This window comes from Callorhinus ursinus, unplaced genomic scaffold (genome assembly GCF_003265705.2).
Source record: "Callorhinus ursinus isolate GAN/ISIS: 27379988/994484 unplaced genomic scaffold, GSC_fseal_2.0 scaffold14, whole genome shotgun sequence".
NCBI lineage: Eukaryota > Metazoa > Chordata > Mammalia > Carnivora > Otariidae > Callorhinus > Callorhinus ursinus.
Window position 1 is genome coordinate 29,794,278 of NW_027397076.1, and position 19,074 is coordinate 29,813,351.

The 19,074-nt window shown below is 35.5% G+C and overlaps 1 protein-coding gene across 9 annotated transcripts in view; it reads left to right on the forward strand.

Moving 5' to 3' along the window:
• OSBPL8 (oxysterol binding protein like 8) overlaps positions 1 to 19,074 on the forward strand; it is a 159,176-nt gene that overhangs the window by 72,131 nt on the left and 67,971 nt on the right. For 5 of the 9 annotated variants that reach the window (XM_025882779.2, XM_025882780.2, XM_073900621.1 and 2 more), the window contains one exon: positions 7,199 to 7,336. In XM_025882779.2, the coding sequence (XP_025738564.1) occupies positions 7,199 to 7,336 (138 nt within the window). The remainder of the gene's footprint in view (positions 1 to 7,198; positions 7,337 to 19,074) is intronic. The other 4 variants (XM_025882775.2, XM_025882778.2, XM_025882783.2 and 1 more) reach the window with 1 other exon arrangement.

Genomic DNA, 19,074 nt, shown 5'->3' on the forward strand with positions numbered 1-19,074 from the left:
TATTTTTTAAGATTTTATTTATTTCAAAGAGAGCATAAGCAGGGGTAAGTGGCAGGCAGAGAGCGAAGCAGGCTTCTCAGTGAGCAAGGAGCCCAATGTGGGACTCAGTCCCAGCACCCTGGGATCATGACCTGAGCCGAAGGATGCTTAACTGACTGAGCCACCGCAGCATCCCGAGTATAGATATTACTTAAAAGTAAAAATAAAATCTTTAAAAAAAACTTTTTAAAATTCTTAGTTGCAATAATTCATAGTATTTTAAATATATTATTATATACCCAGCATTATTAGAATAGTAGAAATTTTAAAAGTTGAAAAAGTATACAGATATCAAAACATTTTTATATTTTCTTGGCAGGCTTACTTGTGATACCTGGCAGATATTTTCAATGGATTTTCCAATTACTTTAGTTACTTCATTTTTTAGATGTTGGCTCAGGTGAACTGATCAGCAGTGCTGAACTGAAAAATAGAATTGAATTTTTAATACAAGTTACAATGGTTCTATTTTAGGAATTAGATTTTATAAATGGAGGTCTTTAATTTCTACTTCTAATAGAAGAGATTTATGGTGGTTACGTATTTTCTGCATACGCAAATAAGAATATACAGTATATATTAGAGATGAGTTTCTATTCTACTCTGTCAACTATTAAAAGGCTGAAGCTATATAATTATTTACTGGAGATCACATATCTTTGAGTGAAAAGTAATTTCATTAATATTAGGATCAATACTGAATGAAAAAACTAGAATGATATATACAAACATACTTCGATTCTTTAAGTATTTGAGAAAAGGTACACCATCTGTAAGGGGAGTCTTATGATTTACATAGAGATTATTTATGACTTTAATTACTTAACTTTATCTTAGCTTCCTTAGATTAAGGGCAAACTCCAGACTATGAAGTTTGGAAAATTCTTCAGATTTTATATTGAGGAGTTGACTTAATGAAGTAAAGATGGTAGTTATAGAATCATATTCTCCTTAGAAGTTACAGCTGGTATGTTGATTATGTTACTATTATTTCAGTGTGGTTAGTTTCTACTATACTTAAGGTAATAATGCAATATGAATAGCAAAGTAGGTTACTTTATTTCCACTATAAAGTAGAACCGTAAGAGGGCACTGTTATGCTATCTTTAGTAGGTGAGGCAGTTGTGGCAGAAAGTATTCTGGAATCATGCAGTGATTCATTTGTCAAATATCATTTGCATTTAGCAAGTATTTATTGTCAGTTTTAGGCTAAGGGGTACAGATAAAAAAGTGAATGCCCTTCTGGAGCTTTCATTCAAATAGTCTTAAGATTATACAAATGATGTAGGACATCAAAATGATTTTTATATTTTGCAAATCCTGTTGTCTGTATAGTTGTTAATGTTTGCAAATGGGGTAAGAAGAATAAGAGAAAAAAAATCCTAAATTTTTTCTAAATATACAGTATACTCTGTATATTGCTATTTCTATAATCAACATCATAAATAGTAATACCTCTACTAGTAAGAAGGAGATGGATACAACAAATTTGCACTTCTTAGACTATTTCCTTCTTTATATAGTGAAGTTATTCAAGATATACATACTTGTATCTTACTTATGGAATACTGAAGCATAGTTTAATTCTGTTAGTTGTTCTTCTCATAATGTATTTTAAATTAGCCTAAAATGTACTGATGTCTGATACCACAGAATATATGTAGCATATATAAATTATGTATGATACTACAAAAGAAGACACATAGTATATATAAATTATAAAGCATAATTATCCAGTGAATGTGTTGAACATATGAACCTACCACTCAAGACCTTGAATCTTTAAAATCCCTCATGTTCAACTATGTGCTTCTTCTCTCCTCTATCCCTGTTTGCCTGCCCCCAAGAAATGATGACTAGTTTTTATTTTTTATCATTTGCTTTTTTAAAAAATGTATTTTTTGATATTTTTAAATTCCATATGTGTCACTGAGTTTTGCTTGGTTAATTTTATGAGTGGTATCATGCTTTATGTCATATTCTAGAACTTGTTTTTTGTGTTAATATTTTCAAGATACAACCATGTTTGGGGGTATAGATACAGAGCATTCTTTTTCACTGCTGGATGCTATTCCATTATATGCATATAGTGCAGTCTATTAATCCATTTTATTTTCAGTTGATGACTAAGTTATTTTGACTTTTGCTCTTATGAAAATTCTTGTTGTCTCTTGGTAAATGCATATAAGAATACTATTTCTAGGTATAAAGCTAAAAGTAGAACTGTTGGACCCATAGAGTATGCTGAAATTCAGTTTTATAAGGTAGTTCTATATTGTTCTCCAAAGTGCTTATATCAGTTTATTCTCCAGCATCAGTACTTAAAATGTCTCATTGATTCTCATCCCTCTCAGCATTTCGTGTTATCAGGCTTACTAATTTTTGTCAGTTTTACTAAGTTTAAAATATTTATTTCATTGTGATCTTAGTTTGTCTTTTTCTGGTTACTAAAGAGGATGAACATCTTTTTGTATATTGGCCGTTTAATTTCTTCTTTCATGAACTCACTGTTCAAGTCCACCCCTCCCTCATTTTTCTTTTTCTTTAATTAAATTTTTTTTTTGTATGGAGATACAATTGACAAATTTATATTAGTTTCAGGTGTACAGTGATGATTCAGTATTTGTATATTTTGCAAATGGTCACCACAGTAAGTCTAGTTAACATCCATCACCATACATAGTTACAGATTTTTTTTTCTTATGAGAACTTTTAAGATTTTTTTTTTTTAAAGATTTTATTTATTTGACAGAGAGAGAGAGCTAATGAGAGCATGAACACAAGCAGGGGGAGTGGGAGAGGGAGAAGCAGGCTTTCTGCCAAGCAGGGAGCCCGATGCAGGGCTTGATCCCAGGACCCTGGGATCATGACCTGAGCCAAAGGCAGACGCGTAACTCACTGAGCCACCCAGGTGCCTGAGAACTTTTAAGATTTATTCTCTTAGCAGCGTTCAAATATGCAGTATTAGTATTAACTATAATCATCATCCTGTACATTTCATTCACATGACTTATTTATTCTATAACTGAAAGTTTATACCCTTTGATTCCCCTCACCCATTTTGCCCACTCGTTACCCCCCTGCCTGTGTCTTTTCTCTGTATCTATGAACTTGGTTTTTGAACTTGGATCATACCATATTTGTCTTTCTCTGTCAGACTTATTTTACTTAGCAGAGTTCCCTCAAGGTCCATCCATGTTATAAATGGCAAAATTTCATTCTTCTTTATGGCTGAGTAGTAGTCCATTCATTTGTCAGTGGGCACTTAGATTATTTCCATGTCTTGATTATGGTAAATAATACCATGCTATGGTGAACATAGGGGTGCATATGTCTTTTTGAATTTGTGTTTTCATTTTCTTCAGAAAAATATACATAAGTTGAATTGCTAGATTATATGGTAGTTTTTGTAACTAACTTCTTGAGGACCTTTCATGCTGTTTTCCATAGTGGCTATAACAATTTACATTCCCACCAGTTGTGCATAGGCAGTCAGGTTTCTCCATATCCTTGCCAACACTTGTTATTTACTTTTTTTTGAGAAAAGCCATTCTGATAGTTGTGAGAAGATAGCTCATTGAAGTTTTGATTTGCATTTCCCTAATGGTTAGTGATGTTTAGCATCTATTCATGTGCCTGTTGGCCATTATTTCCTTTGGAAGAGTGTTCAGACATTCTGCCTATTTTTAAGTCAAATTTTTTGTTTTTTGCTGATGAGTTGTATAAGTTCTTGATGCATTTTGGACATTAACCCCTTACCAGATATATGACTTGCGAGTACTTTCTCCCATTCAGTAGCTTGTCTTTTCATTTTGTTGATGGCTTCCTTTGTGCTGCAGAAGCTTTTTTGAGGGAGTCCTATTGTTTATTTTTGCTTTTGTTGCCTCTGCTTTTGGTGTCAGATCCAAAAAACCATCACCAGTTCTGATGTCAAGGAGCTTACTGCCTGTGTTTTCTTTTAGGGAGTTTTAGGGTTTCAGGTCTTATATTCAAGTCTGATCCATTTTGAGTTAATTTTTGAATATGATGTATGATAGTGGTCCAGTTTCATTCTTCTGCATGTGGCTGTCCAGTTTCCCCAGTATGACTTATTGAAGAGACTTCCCTTTCTCCATTATGTATTCTTGGCTCCTTTCATGAATTAATTTGACCATATATGCATAGGTATATTTTTGGGCTATTCTATTCTATTCTGTCTTTTTTTATGCCAGTATCATACTGTTTTGATTATTTTGATTATTGTTTTGCTTAGTTCTGTTTTATAGTTTGAAACCAGAGAGCATGATGCCTTCAGCTTTGTTCTTCTGTTTCAAGATTATTTTGATTATTCAGGGTCTTTTGTGGCTCCATACAAATTTTAGGATTTTTTGTTCTATTTCTGTGAAAAACGCCATTGGAATTAAAAACATTTTTTTAAAGATTTTATTTATTTATTTTAGAGAGGGCATGCACAAGCTAGGGGAGCAGGAGAGGGACAGGGAGTGGGGAAAGAATCCCAAGCTCAGCGTCCCAATGTGGGACTCAATCTCATGACCTGAGCTGAAACCAAGAATTGGACACTTAACTGACTGAGCCACCCAGGCACCCTGCCATTGGAATTTTGATAGGGGTTGCATTGAATCTGTAGGTTGCTTTAGGTAGTATGGACATTTTAACAATATTAATTATTCCAATCCATGAGCATGGAATGTCTTTCCATTTGTGTCGTCTTCAGTTTCTTTTATCACTGTCTTACAGTTTTCAGTGTACAGGTCTTTAATCTCCTTAGTTAAATGTATTCCTAGGCATTTAATCTTTTTGATATGTCCCTAAATTTTCCTATTGAATTGTTGGTCTTTTTCCACTTGATTTATAGGGTTATTATTAATTTTTTAATATATTCTGGATACCAACCCTTTGTTAATTGTATAGGTTGCATGTATCCTGTTTTTCTTTTTAACTTTTAATGGTACCTTTTGATTAAAATCTTAATACAGTAGAATTTATTTATACCTTCTCTATGCCAGAACCATACCAGGACTTGAGGATTAATGGAAATATAAGGCAGACAAAACTCCTTTCTCTTGTGGAACTTATGGTCTAGCGGGAGAAGGCAGACAATAAACAAATGATTTCAGACAGTGATAAGTGATAATTTCAGACAGTGATAAGAGCTACAATGAAAATCATGTTTGATAAAGTGATAGATTATAATTGTGGCAGGGTGCACAGTAACCAAAAAAAATTTATAAATTGTATTAAAATTAAGAACTTATCACAGGTACCATGAAGAGCTTTTCTGAAGAGATGACATTTGAACGCACACAACAAATGATGAGGGGGTCAATAGTGTGACTGTCTGGGGTAGGAGTTTTCCAGGTAGAGGGAACCAGAGATTTAAAGGCCCAGAGACTGGGGCAAAATGGCATGTTTTGAGGAATACCAAGAAGGCTATTATAGCTAGAGCCAAGTGACTACAGAGGAGAGTAGTAGAGAATGAGGTTGGAAAGGTAAGGGGTGGGGGGTCAGCCACTTTTGAGTTCTTATGCCATGGAATTTATTGCAAGTATAATGGAAAGCCATTGAGGATATTTCTGCATGGTGCAAATCTGATTCATGATTTACAAAGATTGTTCAGGCTTCTATGTAGAGAATGAATTCTACACAAGCAAGGAGCGAGACAGTAAGTCTGGAGACTAGGTAAAAATCTGTTGCTATGATCCAGTGGAAAAGCAGTGGTTGGCTTAGAACAGGGTGGTAGTTGTGGAAGTGGGGAGAAGTAAAAGGATTCTAGATGAATTTTGAACATAGACTATAAAGATCTCACAGATGAATTGGATGTGAAGCATGAAAGAAAGGAAGAATAGAAGAATATATCTAAGGTTTTTGGCTTGAGAAAGTGGGGGAGGAGAGTAGTAATTCCACTGAGATGCAGGAGAAGCAGGTTTGCAGAATAAGCAGAATCAAGAATTATGCTCTGGATAAATTTGAGATGCTTATTAAGTGATAGAGGTTATTATAAGGCAGGTAATTGGACATGTGAGTTCAAGGAGGGATATAAATTCAGGAGTCTATAGATTCTTTTTTTATGGACTTGATGGGAACATAAATTTTTATATCTTGGGTGTTAAGTGAAAGTTTTTTTGAATTTTTACATTGAAATTTATAGAGCTAAAATAGAATTCTTAAACTTTAGCACAATGGGAAACAATTTGAACTTAAAGCAATTGATTTAAAAGATGTGATAAAAATGTGAATGTGAAATTCTGGTTAAGTTAAAAATTAAATCTGTAGTGAGGACAGAATCATTCTCCCTCAAGATAAAGCTAAAGTTTTTGTAGGCAGAAAGCACAGAAACATAAAATGAAAGGACCTGGAGACCCTGGGGCACTGTGAATTTGGTCACAGTTTGCCCTATTTCTTCATTGAGTGTGTTTCTCTTTTCTGTCCTCTCTGCAACTGGACATTGCTCATCTTTATTAGTAGCTTGGTCAAATAGGTGAATAACAACTTTAAACACTATTTAAATTGATTATTGGGACAGCAAGCTTTTAAGAGATTAGACTTTGGAACCAAATGCTCCTAAGTTAGACCTCTTACCTCTATTAGTCTTAGGCATGACAGTCTCTGAATGAACCTCAAGTTTTCCTGTCTCTAAAATCATCTCTAGAAATCATACCTACTTTTCATGCAAATTAGAAATTAAAGTATAAATTCTAGTGAATGCAAATATTTTATGCTGCTACTAATTTGTATTTTTTCTGATCACTAATGAAGGTTGACTATCTTCATATGTTTATTGACCATTTGTATTTCATTTATGAAATGAATTTGTCTCGTTTATTGCTTTATTGGCAAATATAAAGAGTTAATAGAACAGTGAAAAATCCATAGTAACCTTGGAGTACCTTTCATTATCAGTTGACTATGTGTTTTCATTTTTATAATGTCTGTATTTTGTGTAATTTGACTCATGCATATACCTATCAGTTTCTCTTGGATTGATGGAAAACTACAATTAAAAGAAAACAAAGCAATTATGCAAATTAAAGTATGGAGTTGGTAAAATGAACATAACCATTGAGACTATTTCAGTCTTAGTTCTATTCCATGTTGTTAACCATGCCATTTTGTAAATCTGTAACATAAGTACTAATTCTTTTTGCTTTCTTTCCTTGAGCTGTGGTAGCAAACAGTGACGAATCTCAACTTCTGACACCAGGAAAGATGAGTCAGCGCCAAGGGAAAGAAGCTTATCCAACGCCAACCAAAGATTTGTACCAGCCATCTTTTAGTCCAGCAAGTCCTCATAGTCAGGGTAAGAAATTGTGCTTTTAATTTTGTTGTGGTTTTAAGGGGAGAATGACATTTTAGGTCTACCATAACTTTTTTCTTTGTAACTATTTGGTTTTATAGTGTTTTTTTATTTGTTTTGGTCATTCATTATTCTCTTGAAATGAGTTTATTTTCCCTTAGAGTCCTTTTAATTTCTCTTATATTCTCTAGTGTATTTGATTACTTATACTTTTCTTCTAATTGAGTGATTCTCAAACTTTGTGGTCTCAAGACTCCTTTACTATGTTAAAAATTGTTGAGGACCTCAAAGAACTCTTACATAGGTTAACCTATTGATATTTATTATAAATTAGAATGAAGACATTTTAAAAATGTTTATAATTCATTTAAAATTATAATAAACCCATTACAGTTAATATGAATAACATTTTTATTAAAAAACAACTATGTTCCTCCTTCCCTTTTCCTCAAAAAAAAAAAAATTGAGAAGAGTGGTATTCTTTTCCCTCATAGTCGCTCAGATTTGGCTCTTTTGACATTTTGGGCTGGATAATTCTTTGTTGTGGGGGGCCATGTGCATTGTGGGATATTTAGCAGCATCTTTGGCCTCTACCCACTGGATGATAATAGCACTTTCTCAAGTTGTATACAACGAGCAATAGCTCTAGACTTTGGCAAATGTCCCAAATTGTCTTTGGTTGAGAACTACTGTCATACAATTTTTGGAAATCTCTGTGATATCTAGCTTAAGAAAAGACACCTGCATGTTCATATCTGCTTCTGCAGTTCATCTGTTAGGATGTGATGATTTGATTGAAGTATATGAATAAAATCTGGCCTCAGACATATATGTAGTCAGAAAACAGAGGATTACATTAATAGCTTTATACATAATTACAGATAGTCTTCTTTGATACTACACCAAAATTTGACAAGTGGTAGTTTCTTAAATATTGGTTGGAAAATGCAATCTGAAACATATCAATAATCTTTTCATACTCTCTTAAGTTAAAGTCCATTGCTCTGTCTTGAACTTTGAATGGCTCTTTACTCATGCATGATTTTTTAACATGCATTAATCATTTGGGAAGTAGTTGCTTACTGAATTATGCAGATCTATTAAGTGTTGACACATTTTAAAATACAATACAAAGATGTGCTTTATGCATACTTCTCTTGTCATACAGAATATTAAAACCATGTGTACTCAGGTTTAAGATTAATAATTTTTACTGTTTCATCAAGAACATCTATAAGTGAAACTGGCCTTTTACTTTAAGTGTATGGCAATGAAGAAATCAGTGACTACTAGTTTGTTGCCTGTGCCTTGATTTGTGCTAAGGTGTTAGCAGTTTTACCCAACATTGCTTTTGTACCATCAGTGCAAATGTCAGCACAATGAAAATGTATTATGGAACTAGTTTTGACCTTGCAGACTCCGGGGATTATGGATCTCACTTCCTAATTCATAATTGATAAATTTTGTGTATTGAATTCTGCTTCTTAGTAAAGTTTATTTAATCAGATGCTTTGAAGTCTTGTGGTACTACAATGGCTATGGTGGAAAGACTTCTGCTTTTAAAACTGAGCACTTAAATTTGGTGTTTGAAAGCTAGTATGTACTTTTTTTATGGCAATACCATACTGTTTTGATTATCATAGCTCTGTGTTATAGTTTGAAACCAAGGAGCATGATGCCTTCAGCTTTGTTCTTTTTTTTCAGGAAATTTTGATTATTCAGGGTCTTTTGTGGTTCCATACAAATTTTAGAATTTTTTTCTATTTCTGTGAAAAATGCCATTGGAATTTTTTAAAAAAGATTTTATTTAAGCAAATGTGCGCGATTGGTGGGGAGGAGTAGAAGGTGAGGGAGAGAGGGGGCGAAGAGAGTCCCAAGCAGGCTGCACTCAGCAAAGTTATCAAATACTTTAAAAAATTTAATTTGGGGTCTTAACTATCACAATATCTCTGTATAATTAGTCAGGTTTTGGTGTTGTGATTTTATAATATTATTTTTTTAAAGATTTTATTTATTAGAGAGAGAGAGCTCACACACAAGCTGGGGGAGAGGCATAGGGAGAGGGAGAAGCAGACTCCCCCTGAGCAGGGAGCCTGATGCAGGGCTTGATCCCAGGACCCTGGGTTCATGACCTGAGCTGAAGGCAGCTGCTTAACTGACTGAGCCACCCAGGTGCCCCAGTAATGTTGTGACTTTATGAATTATTCTTTGAAAGGAGGATTTAGTTACTTTTTAGATGAATATTAATTGGTAAATAGTAAGTTACATGATCATTTTCTACTTTATTTCAGTGGAAAATTTTTTCTAGTCAGGTGTTTGTTGGAAAATTTTTATTTACCATTGTTGGAACTGGAAGAACTTTATATAAAAACAAAAATAATTACCATGTTAACATTTACTGTATAGTTGTTGAATATATTTTGGAAAGTTAACATTTTTGTTGCCAAAATGCTTTTTTTTTATTTTTTATTTATTTATTCATGAGAGACAGAGGGAGAGAGAGAGGGAGAAGCAGGCTCCCAAGGAGCAGGGAGCCCGATGCGGGACTTGATCCCAGGACCCTGGGATCATGACCTGAGACAAAGGCAGATGCTTAACCATCTGAGCCACCCTACACACTGGTATAAATAACCTTCATTAAGATAAAATTCTGGATGGATGTAGTTTATGTGGTTTTTCCACTCTGTGCACCCCAATTTTGACTGTAATAGATTCATCTAATTCACATATCCATGTACTAGAATATTTAGAGAAATTCTTTAACTTGGGACTTAATGAAGAAAAAGGTTAGTTACTAATAATTAAAACTACCCTCATTTATATTTATCATGAGCATTTTCAGACAAACGGAATTTGAGAGAATAGTACAGTGAACACTAATATACCCATTAGGTAGATTTAAGAAATTAATAACTTTTTCTCATTTGTTTCATTTATTTGAGGGTGAGGCTGGAATATTTAGAATAAGTTACAGACCTCATGATATTGTATCTCAAAATACTTAATGCAGTTAAAAACATTTTCTTACATAACCATTAAGGCCTCTAACAGAATTAGTGATAATTACTTAACACAGGCTAATACCTAGTCCATTTTCAAATTTCCCCAATTGTTCCCACATCTCTTTACAGTAGGCTTATTACCGTAGGCTGATCCAAGAAAGGTTCTTAGATTGTATTTTGTTGTTATGTCATTATATTTGCTTCAATCCCAAAGAGTCTCCTTGTTTACTTCTATTTTCTCTTGTTGCTTTTGGCTTTTTTTTATAAAACTGGATCAGTGTTCCTATGGAATATTTGACCTTTTACATTGGATCACCTTCTTGCAGGATTATTTAATTTGTTTTTCTGTTTTCTGTATATTGTGTAAACTGGAAGTTAAATGCAACGTTGATTGCATTCAGGTTGAACATTTATGGCGAGATTATTTTGTACCAGATGTGTACTGTGAAGGGGGAAATGTATCTGCAACACATGAGAATTCACTTAATGTTTGATTGTCCCACTGTTAGTGACTTAAGATTGATCAGTAGGTTCAGGTGGTGACAGCCCTATCCTCTTCATTGAAAGTTGCATCCTTTTTCCCCTTCCGACCTGAAAGTGAAATAGATCCAGCTGGCACCTGCTAACTAGTCTTTTCCCCCATCAACTTTTTTAAGGGTGTAAGCACCCTTTGATGACCATTTAATCAGTTAAAATATTAGGGGTTGAAAAATGGTGATTTTCTAATTCTGTCATTCTTTTTACATTTGTTACTAAAATTTTTCTGTAAAGAAGAAATCTTAATTGTCGTAGAGTTACTTGGTAAACATTAAAATATAGTTCCTATAGGAAAGGGAGGATAAATGGTTGTTTCCGCTTTAGAACCCATATTTAGATTAAAGAGATGATGTAAAGTCTGTTTCCAGTGGTTACACATAATTTTTTTTGCCTTTAAAATTATTTTAATATGATAAAGAACTCATACATTTTAATATACTCTTTGTATTTCAATCATTGGTAAAATGAAGATGATAATAGTACCCAGCACATAAGATTTTTATAAGGCTTAAAATGTTAGTACATATAAAAAGCCTAGAACATAGCTTGGTAAATAATAACCATTCATGACAGCTGATTAATAAATAACATTTATTATTATTTTAAATGATTCTGTTTGGGTTAAAAGCTGATATTTCAGTTGTTGCTGTACTTCAGCATCTTACAGAGGCTCATTTAGAAATTCTTTTTAGCATGGATGGCCCATGTAAACCTCTAATTTTTGCATTTAAAGCAGCTGCAGTGTCAGTTATATCTTGATTTGCACCTAAGTGTTCCTGTATTAGTTACAGGTAAATTAATATTTGTGGAGTGAATTACATACTGAATGTTCTTATTTATTAAAGTCAACTTGTTTTCTTTGTGTAATGCAAGGTATCTCCCTCTGGTTTAACTACTGAAATTCTGTATCATAGTTTCCAGGTGTCAAATTTGTTTAAAATAAGATATATCAATTAACTTTTTAAAAAAAAAAGATTTACTTATTTTAGAGCGAGAAAGAGTGTGTGTCCATGGGTAGGGGGGAAGAGCAGAGAGAGAGGGAGAGAAGTAATCTCAAGCAGACTCCCTGCTGAGTGAGGAGCCCTATACAGGGCTCCATCTCACAACCTGAGATCATGACCGGAGCTGAAACCAAGAGTCAGACGGTCAACAGGCTGAGCCACTCAGGTGCCCCTATATCCATCAACTCTTGATTATGATGAGGATAAACTGCTGGAGGAGATTAACAAATGTCCTGTGAACCTCTTTGAATTGTCTACCATGTCTCAAATACTCTTGCTTAGTATTATCAGCTTCTGAATGGAAAGAGAGTTCCAAAAACTATTGACAGTAATAATGACTAACATTTAATGCTCTTTATTTCTCTTAAGTGCTTTTTACACGCATTAGTTCCTGGAATTCTTGAAAGAACCTTATGGTGTATAAATCATTCTTCCTGTTTCACAAGTGAGGAAATTGAGCAATTGGTAAGGCTAATTTCCTTGCCCCAGTGCACACAAATAATACATGATAGAGTGTGAATTTGAACCTAGATATGATTCCAGAACTTGGTTTTGTTTGTTTGTTTTTTAGTTTCAGTGAATTAGTCATTCAGTTTTTTGATGCTCAAATTTTCTAAACTTTCAACTTTGGCACCTGTGTCTTTTGATAGAACTCCATTATATGTAGAATGCTTTCTGTGGAGATTTTGAGTTTTCTTTTTCATTTTTGTTTTTGTTTTTGAATAATATATAATGGTGCAATTACAGAGTCAGGTGGTGAGTATATGTTTTACTTTATAAGAAATTGGCCAAACTAATTCCAAAGTAGTTGTACCATTTTATATTTCTGTTAGCAGCATATGAGCATTTCAGTTGCTCTGTATTCTCAACCTTTTTTATTTAGCCATTCTAGTGAGCATGTAGTGGTATCACATTGTGGTTTTAATTTGCATTCTCTTATAACTAATGATGTTTATCTTTTCATATACTCATTGGCCACAGGTATATTTGAAGTGTAAGTTCAGAGTTTTTACCCATTTAAACAACTGGTGTGTTTATCTGATTATTGAATTTTAAGAGTTCTTTGTGTATTTCAGTATCGTGCTTTGCTAGCTGTGTTTATTGTATTTGCTTCAAGTTTTGGCATACCTTTTCATTGTACAAATGATTTCTTTCAAAGAGTAGATGCTTTTTAATTTTGATGAAGCCCACTTTATCATTTTTTACCCTATGATTCAAGCTTTTTTCCCCCCATCTCTACTGAAGAAATCTTTGTGTACCCTAAGGTTGCAGAGAACATTTTCTGTGATCTCTTCTAAAAGTGTTACAGCATTAAAACTCTGATCTCTGTTTTCATTCTTACTATTATATCTGAAGCCAGGTCTTTATTATTTCATACCTATGTACCACACCCTTCTAATTCTATTAGGACCTTGCCCTCCAGTATACTAGGCTCATCTTTCTTTTTCTTTTTTTAAATATTTATTTATTTTAGAGAAGGAGTGTGCACGTGTGGGCAAGTGGGGCGAGGGGCAGAGGGAAAGAATCTTCAAGCAGACTCCCTGCTGAACGAGGACCCTGACGCAGGGCTCAATCCCATGACTCATAAGATCATGGCCTGAGCTGAAACCAAGATGTTGAACTGACTGAGCCACCCAGGCTCCCCTCAGGCTCATCTTTCTTAACAAAACAATCTTGTGTTAAGGTGAGGTTATTATGAGAATGGGGCTTTTGTAGATGTATACAGGCAGAGAGTACATAGATCCTCTGAAGTAGGTCTCTGAGGGAAATAATATGAATAAAGAGAAATAGAAAATTACAAATGAAAATACAGCTTTTATTATTCAAGCTTGTAACCAAAAAGTTCACTAGATGCCTACAATTCTGTTGCTCCCATTCTCAAAAAGTTGACAGTTGATTGTTGCTTAAAGCAGTGGCTGCTGAGTCTGGCTGTGTCTGAGAATCACCTGGGAGCTTTGCTTAGATACAGATTTCTACTCCAGCCTTATGAAATCTCTAGGACTTTTTTTTTTCTTCCTCTAGGGCGAGACCGTGTATTTATAAAGCTCTCCAAGTGTCTCTGATGTAGTAACATTTGGACAAATAGTCGAGAGCATAAATTCCAGATTCCATAATCTGGTAGTCAGGACTCTTAGTTTGTCTGATTTTACAGTACCTTTCCAATCTCATTTTGTTTCCCATCATCATGAACCCAGCAAGATGGCTTTCTTCCCTGTTCCCCAGTTTGTCTATGCTTTTATTTACCCTGGTCCTCCATAATGGAATGTCCTCTCCCTTTCCTTTGCTTATCTGAATACTTCTACTTACTAGGATGCCATTAGTAAAAAATGGCCTCAGAGTAAGGATCAGATTGAGTGCTTCTGTAAGATTTTATGTTGCAACTTCAGAAGAATTTAAGGCAATGTCTCTTAGATCCTTTCAGCTGGACAAAGGGCTTCAAAGGGTCTTAAAGGTGTACCTTTTAGAATGTCTCAGCTAGCCAAAAGAGCTTCTAAGGCTCTTAAGTCTGCTCTCGAATAGCACCGTGACATAGCCCAAAGTAGTGAATAGTCTATCTCAAAGAAATTTGTGGTTGTGGCATCTGTTTCATTGAGGTTATTCTAATAAAATTCATAAGAAACTCAAAAAGTTTTTACAAGAATGGTGCTAAAGGAAGCACCACCAGCTTAGATGGAAAAGGATAGACATAGTTCAACGAAGTAGAGCCTTTGAGGGGGAGGGGGGACTCCTAATCTTGTGTGGGCATGAAGAAAGTTGAGAAAGCTCCACCGTTGTAAACATGGACCATTTCTTAAGAAAGAGGAAGACTGACTCAGAGAATGGAGCCAGGAGCCCAGAGGGCAGAGTCAAGATCCACAAAGGACTATTTTCAAAGAACATGACTGTTCTAATCAAACTGCTGATGACGTGCCCAGCAGATTTCACAGTTGCTATGGCACTGTTGTGCCTTCTGTGTAACTCATTATCCTCTGCATCTTTTGAACTCAAGTGTCCATTGCAGTCCTGTCCCTGGCTTACTGCAGTGTGACAAATAAGTTATTTTTTGAGGTGATAGGATTTTGGTTTAAGAGGAGCTGTATCTGAGGAGTTATATGTGAGGAACTAAACCGAAAGAGTACCATTTGCACTTGAACCTGATTTAAATAACTAGATCCTGGCCTTAGAGCCAGTGCTATAATAGGATGACATTTTGGTTGGGGGGAGATGATGAGTATATTTTACATGTGGAAGGAATATGAATTAGGTGGACTCTGGTGTATTTCATTTTCAAAGATGACAGCAGTAATGTCTTCACCTTACGTGACTTTTTTTTTTTTTTTTTTTACTCTGTCCTGCAACTTGCCCATCAAGAAATGGACTTTATTCTTTTTTTTTTCAGATCTAATTTATTTTTTTTTGACAGATAGCACAAGTAGGCAGAGAGGCAGACACACGGTAGCTAGAGAAAGACATGGGGCAAGAAGGAGATGTAAGAAAGGAGATATTTGAGCATGTCCAGACATTTAAAGGATAAAGGCAGTAGAGAGAAATGCAAAGCATGTGAGAAAGATGGGGGAGTTAATAGGGTAGGTCTCAGAGGAGGCAGCAGGGATGGGATCTAGTGTGCAGGTGAAGGGATTGAGAGGGCTAGGAATACAGCTGGAAAGTAGAGGAACCATGTTAGTGGGGATGCCAAGTAGCGTTCAGTCCTCAGTTGAGGTTGGTATTAATCTGCCTCAGTGTGAAATTTTCATCTGTAAGGTTAGGTTTTACTAGGTGTGTGCAATAAAAGTAATCATGGCAGAGTAGGTGTAGGATGCTGGCGGGGGAGTGGAGGTTTAATGGGTGAGTTTGGTGAATGCTTTGGTGGGAGGGAGTGGATCTGTAGGAGGAAATGTCTGAATTAGGGGACAGCTTGAAGGCATTGTAAGCAGTTGTGGGGGCTAAGGCAAGGGTTCTCCAACAGATGAATACTGAAATGATAAAATAATTGAGGATTAATGTAAAAGGAAGAAAGGTGTAGAGAGTAAATGTCATTGTCATTAAACTTCTCATGACAGCTTGTCCTTTTTTTTTTCCTTTTTCTTTTTTAATATTCGTCTATTCCTAGCACGCATAGTACCTGGAACACATTAGGTACTTTTAAGTTGAGTAAATGAATGAATGTCTTTACTGAGCACCTTTTATGTGCTAGTCCCTGCCCTTGTGAAGCTTTGGTCTCATTTTTTAATGAATAGATGCAAGTTTGGAGGTGATACTCATGTCCTAAAACCTGTACATGAATACGACATGAACCTCACATACAATATTGTTCCTGTATTTGCTAAAGAGAGAGGCCCACAAGAGAGTGGGAAAAATGGCATATATATTGATCCTATATCCTGGACTAATGCTACTAGCTACCATTTATCAAGTTTAGCTAATACACTAAAAGTGGTATTGCAAAACTATATTGAACTGTTGAAATAATCCCGTAAGACACAGGCACAGTTACTATATCAGTTTTATAAGTGAGAAAACTAAGGATTTAGGGATGTTAAGAAATTTGTTCAAATTCACAAAACTTGTAAATGTCTGAGGCAGTTTTCAATCTCAGGACTGTCAAAGCCCGAAGTCTTACTGCACTCTACTGGAGTGAATTACAGTGCCAGCTATTTTCTTTTTGTTTTATACATGCTATTGTGTTAGAAGTTTGTTTTGCCAGTGCTTTAGGATGGCAAAGATTCTGATTTGTTCCTGTTTTCTAGCTGAGTCTCCTTCATGCATATTGATTCATACCAATTTAATGTAGGTCATTATCCCTTAAAAAACAGTTGTTAGATTTTTTTGTTTTTGATTTTTTGCAGTGTGGTTTCCTTCCATTGTTTTAGGGTTTTCTTTTCTTTTTTTGAAGGAAGTAGGGAGACTGATTCTCCTCACTAGAGCCCACACACATCAAGGTAGTCTTTTGTCATATCTTTAGGTTATGGTAATGAATCAGATTATTCCAGAAATTATGTGTCAGATTTTTTGCCTTATTCAAAGTTAAGTATACCAGTTTACTTAAAAATACTTTTTAGTATGATTACACTCTCTTAAATAGGATGGTATTTGTTTTATGCTCCTTTGACCTTTATTTTGGCTTTTTTTCAAGAAAGAAAGACATGTATATTAATTAGGCTTGTTGTCTGCCTTTCCTTCCCTCTTTTTTTAAAAATTTTTTATTGTTATGTTAATCACCATACATTACATCATTAGTTTTTGATGTAGTGTTCCATGACTCATTGTTTGTGCATAACACCCAGTGCTCCACGCAGAATGTGCCCTCTTTAATACCCATCACCAGGCTAACCCATCCTCCTACCCCCCTCCCCTCTAGAACCCTCAGTTTGTTTTTCAGAGTCCATCGTCTCTCATGGTTCGTCTCCCCCTCTGACTTACTCCCCTTCATTCTTTCCTTCCTGCTATCTTCTTTTTCTTTTTTCTTTTTCTTTTCTTTCTATGTTGCATTATTTGTTTCAGAAGTACAGATCTGTGATTCAACAGTCTTGCACAGTTCACAGCGCTCACCATGGCACATACCCTCCCCAATGTCTATCACCCAGCTGCCCCATCCCTCTCATCTCCCACTACTCCAGCAACCCTCACTTTGTTTCCTGAGATTAAGAATTCCTCATATCAGTGAGGTCATATGATACATGTCTTTCTCTGATTGACTTATTTCACTCAGCATAACACTCTCCAGTTCTATCCACGTCATTGCAAATGGCAAGATCTCATTCCTTTTGATGGCTGCATAATATTCCATTGTGTATATATACATCTTCTTTGTCCATTCATCTGTCGATGGACATCTTGGCTCTTTCCACAGTTTGGCTATTGTGGACATTGCTGCTATAAACATTGGGGTGCACGTACCCCTTCGGATCCCTACATTTGTATCTTTGTGGTAAATACCCAGTAGTGCAATTACTGGATCGTATGGTAGCTCTGTTTTCAACTGTTTGAGGAACCTCCATACTGTTCTCCAGAGTGGGTTGCACCAGCTTGCATTCCCACCAACACTGTAAGAGGGTTCCCCTTTCTCCGCATCCCCACCAACATCTGTCATTTCCTGACTTGTTAATTTTAGCCATTCTGACTGGTGTGATGTGGTATCTCATTGAGGTTTTGATTTGGATTTCCCTGATGCTGAGCGATGTGGAGCACTTTTTCATGTGTCTGTTGGCCATTTGGATGTCTTCTTTGGAAAAATGTCTGTTCATGTCTTCTGCCCATTTTTTGATTGGATTATTCTTTGGGTGTTGAGTTTGATAAGTTCTTTATAGATTTGGGATACTAGCCCTTTATCTGATATGTCATTTGCAAATATTTTCTCCCATTCTGTCGGTTGTCTTTTGGTTTTGTGGACTGTTTCTTTTGCTGTGCAAAAGCTTTTTATCTTGATGAAATCCCAATAGTTCATTTTTGCCCTTGCTTCCCTTGCCTTTGGCGATGTTTCTAGGAAGAAGTTGCTGCGGCTGAGGTCGAAGAGGTTGCTACCTGTGTTCTCCTTTAGGATTTTGATGGACTCCTGTCTCACGTTTAGGTCTTTCAACCATTTGGAGTCTATTTTTGTGTGTGGTGTAAGGAAATGGTCCAGTTTCATTCTTCTGCATGTGGCTGTCCAATTTTCCCAACACCATTTGTTGAAGAGACTTTCTTTTTGCCATTGGACATTCTTTCCTACTTTGTCAAAAATTAGTTGACCATAGAGTTGAGGGTCCATTTCTGGGCTCTCTATTCTGTTCCATTGATCGATGTGTCTGTTTCTGTGCCAGTACCATACTGTCTTGATGATGACAGCTTTGTAATAGAGCTCGAAGTCCGGAATTGTGATGCCGCCAGCTTTGCTTTTCTTTTTCAGTATTCCTCTGGCTATTCAGGGTCTCTTCTGGTTCCATACAAATTTTAGGATTCTTTGTTCCATTTCTTTGAAAAAAATGGATGGATTTTGATGGGGATTGCATTGAATGTGTAGATTGCTCTAGGTAGCATTGACATCTTCACAATGTTTGTTCTTCCAATCCACGAGCATGGAACGTTTTTCCATTTCTTTGTGTCTTCTTCAGTTTCTTTCATGAGTATTTTATAGTTTTCTGAGTACAGATCCTTTGCCTCTTTGGTTAAATTTATTCCTAGGAATCTTATGGTTTTGGGTGCAATTGTAAATGGGATCGACTCCTTGATTTGTCTCTCTTCT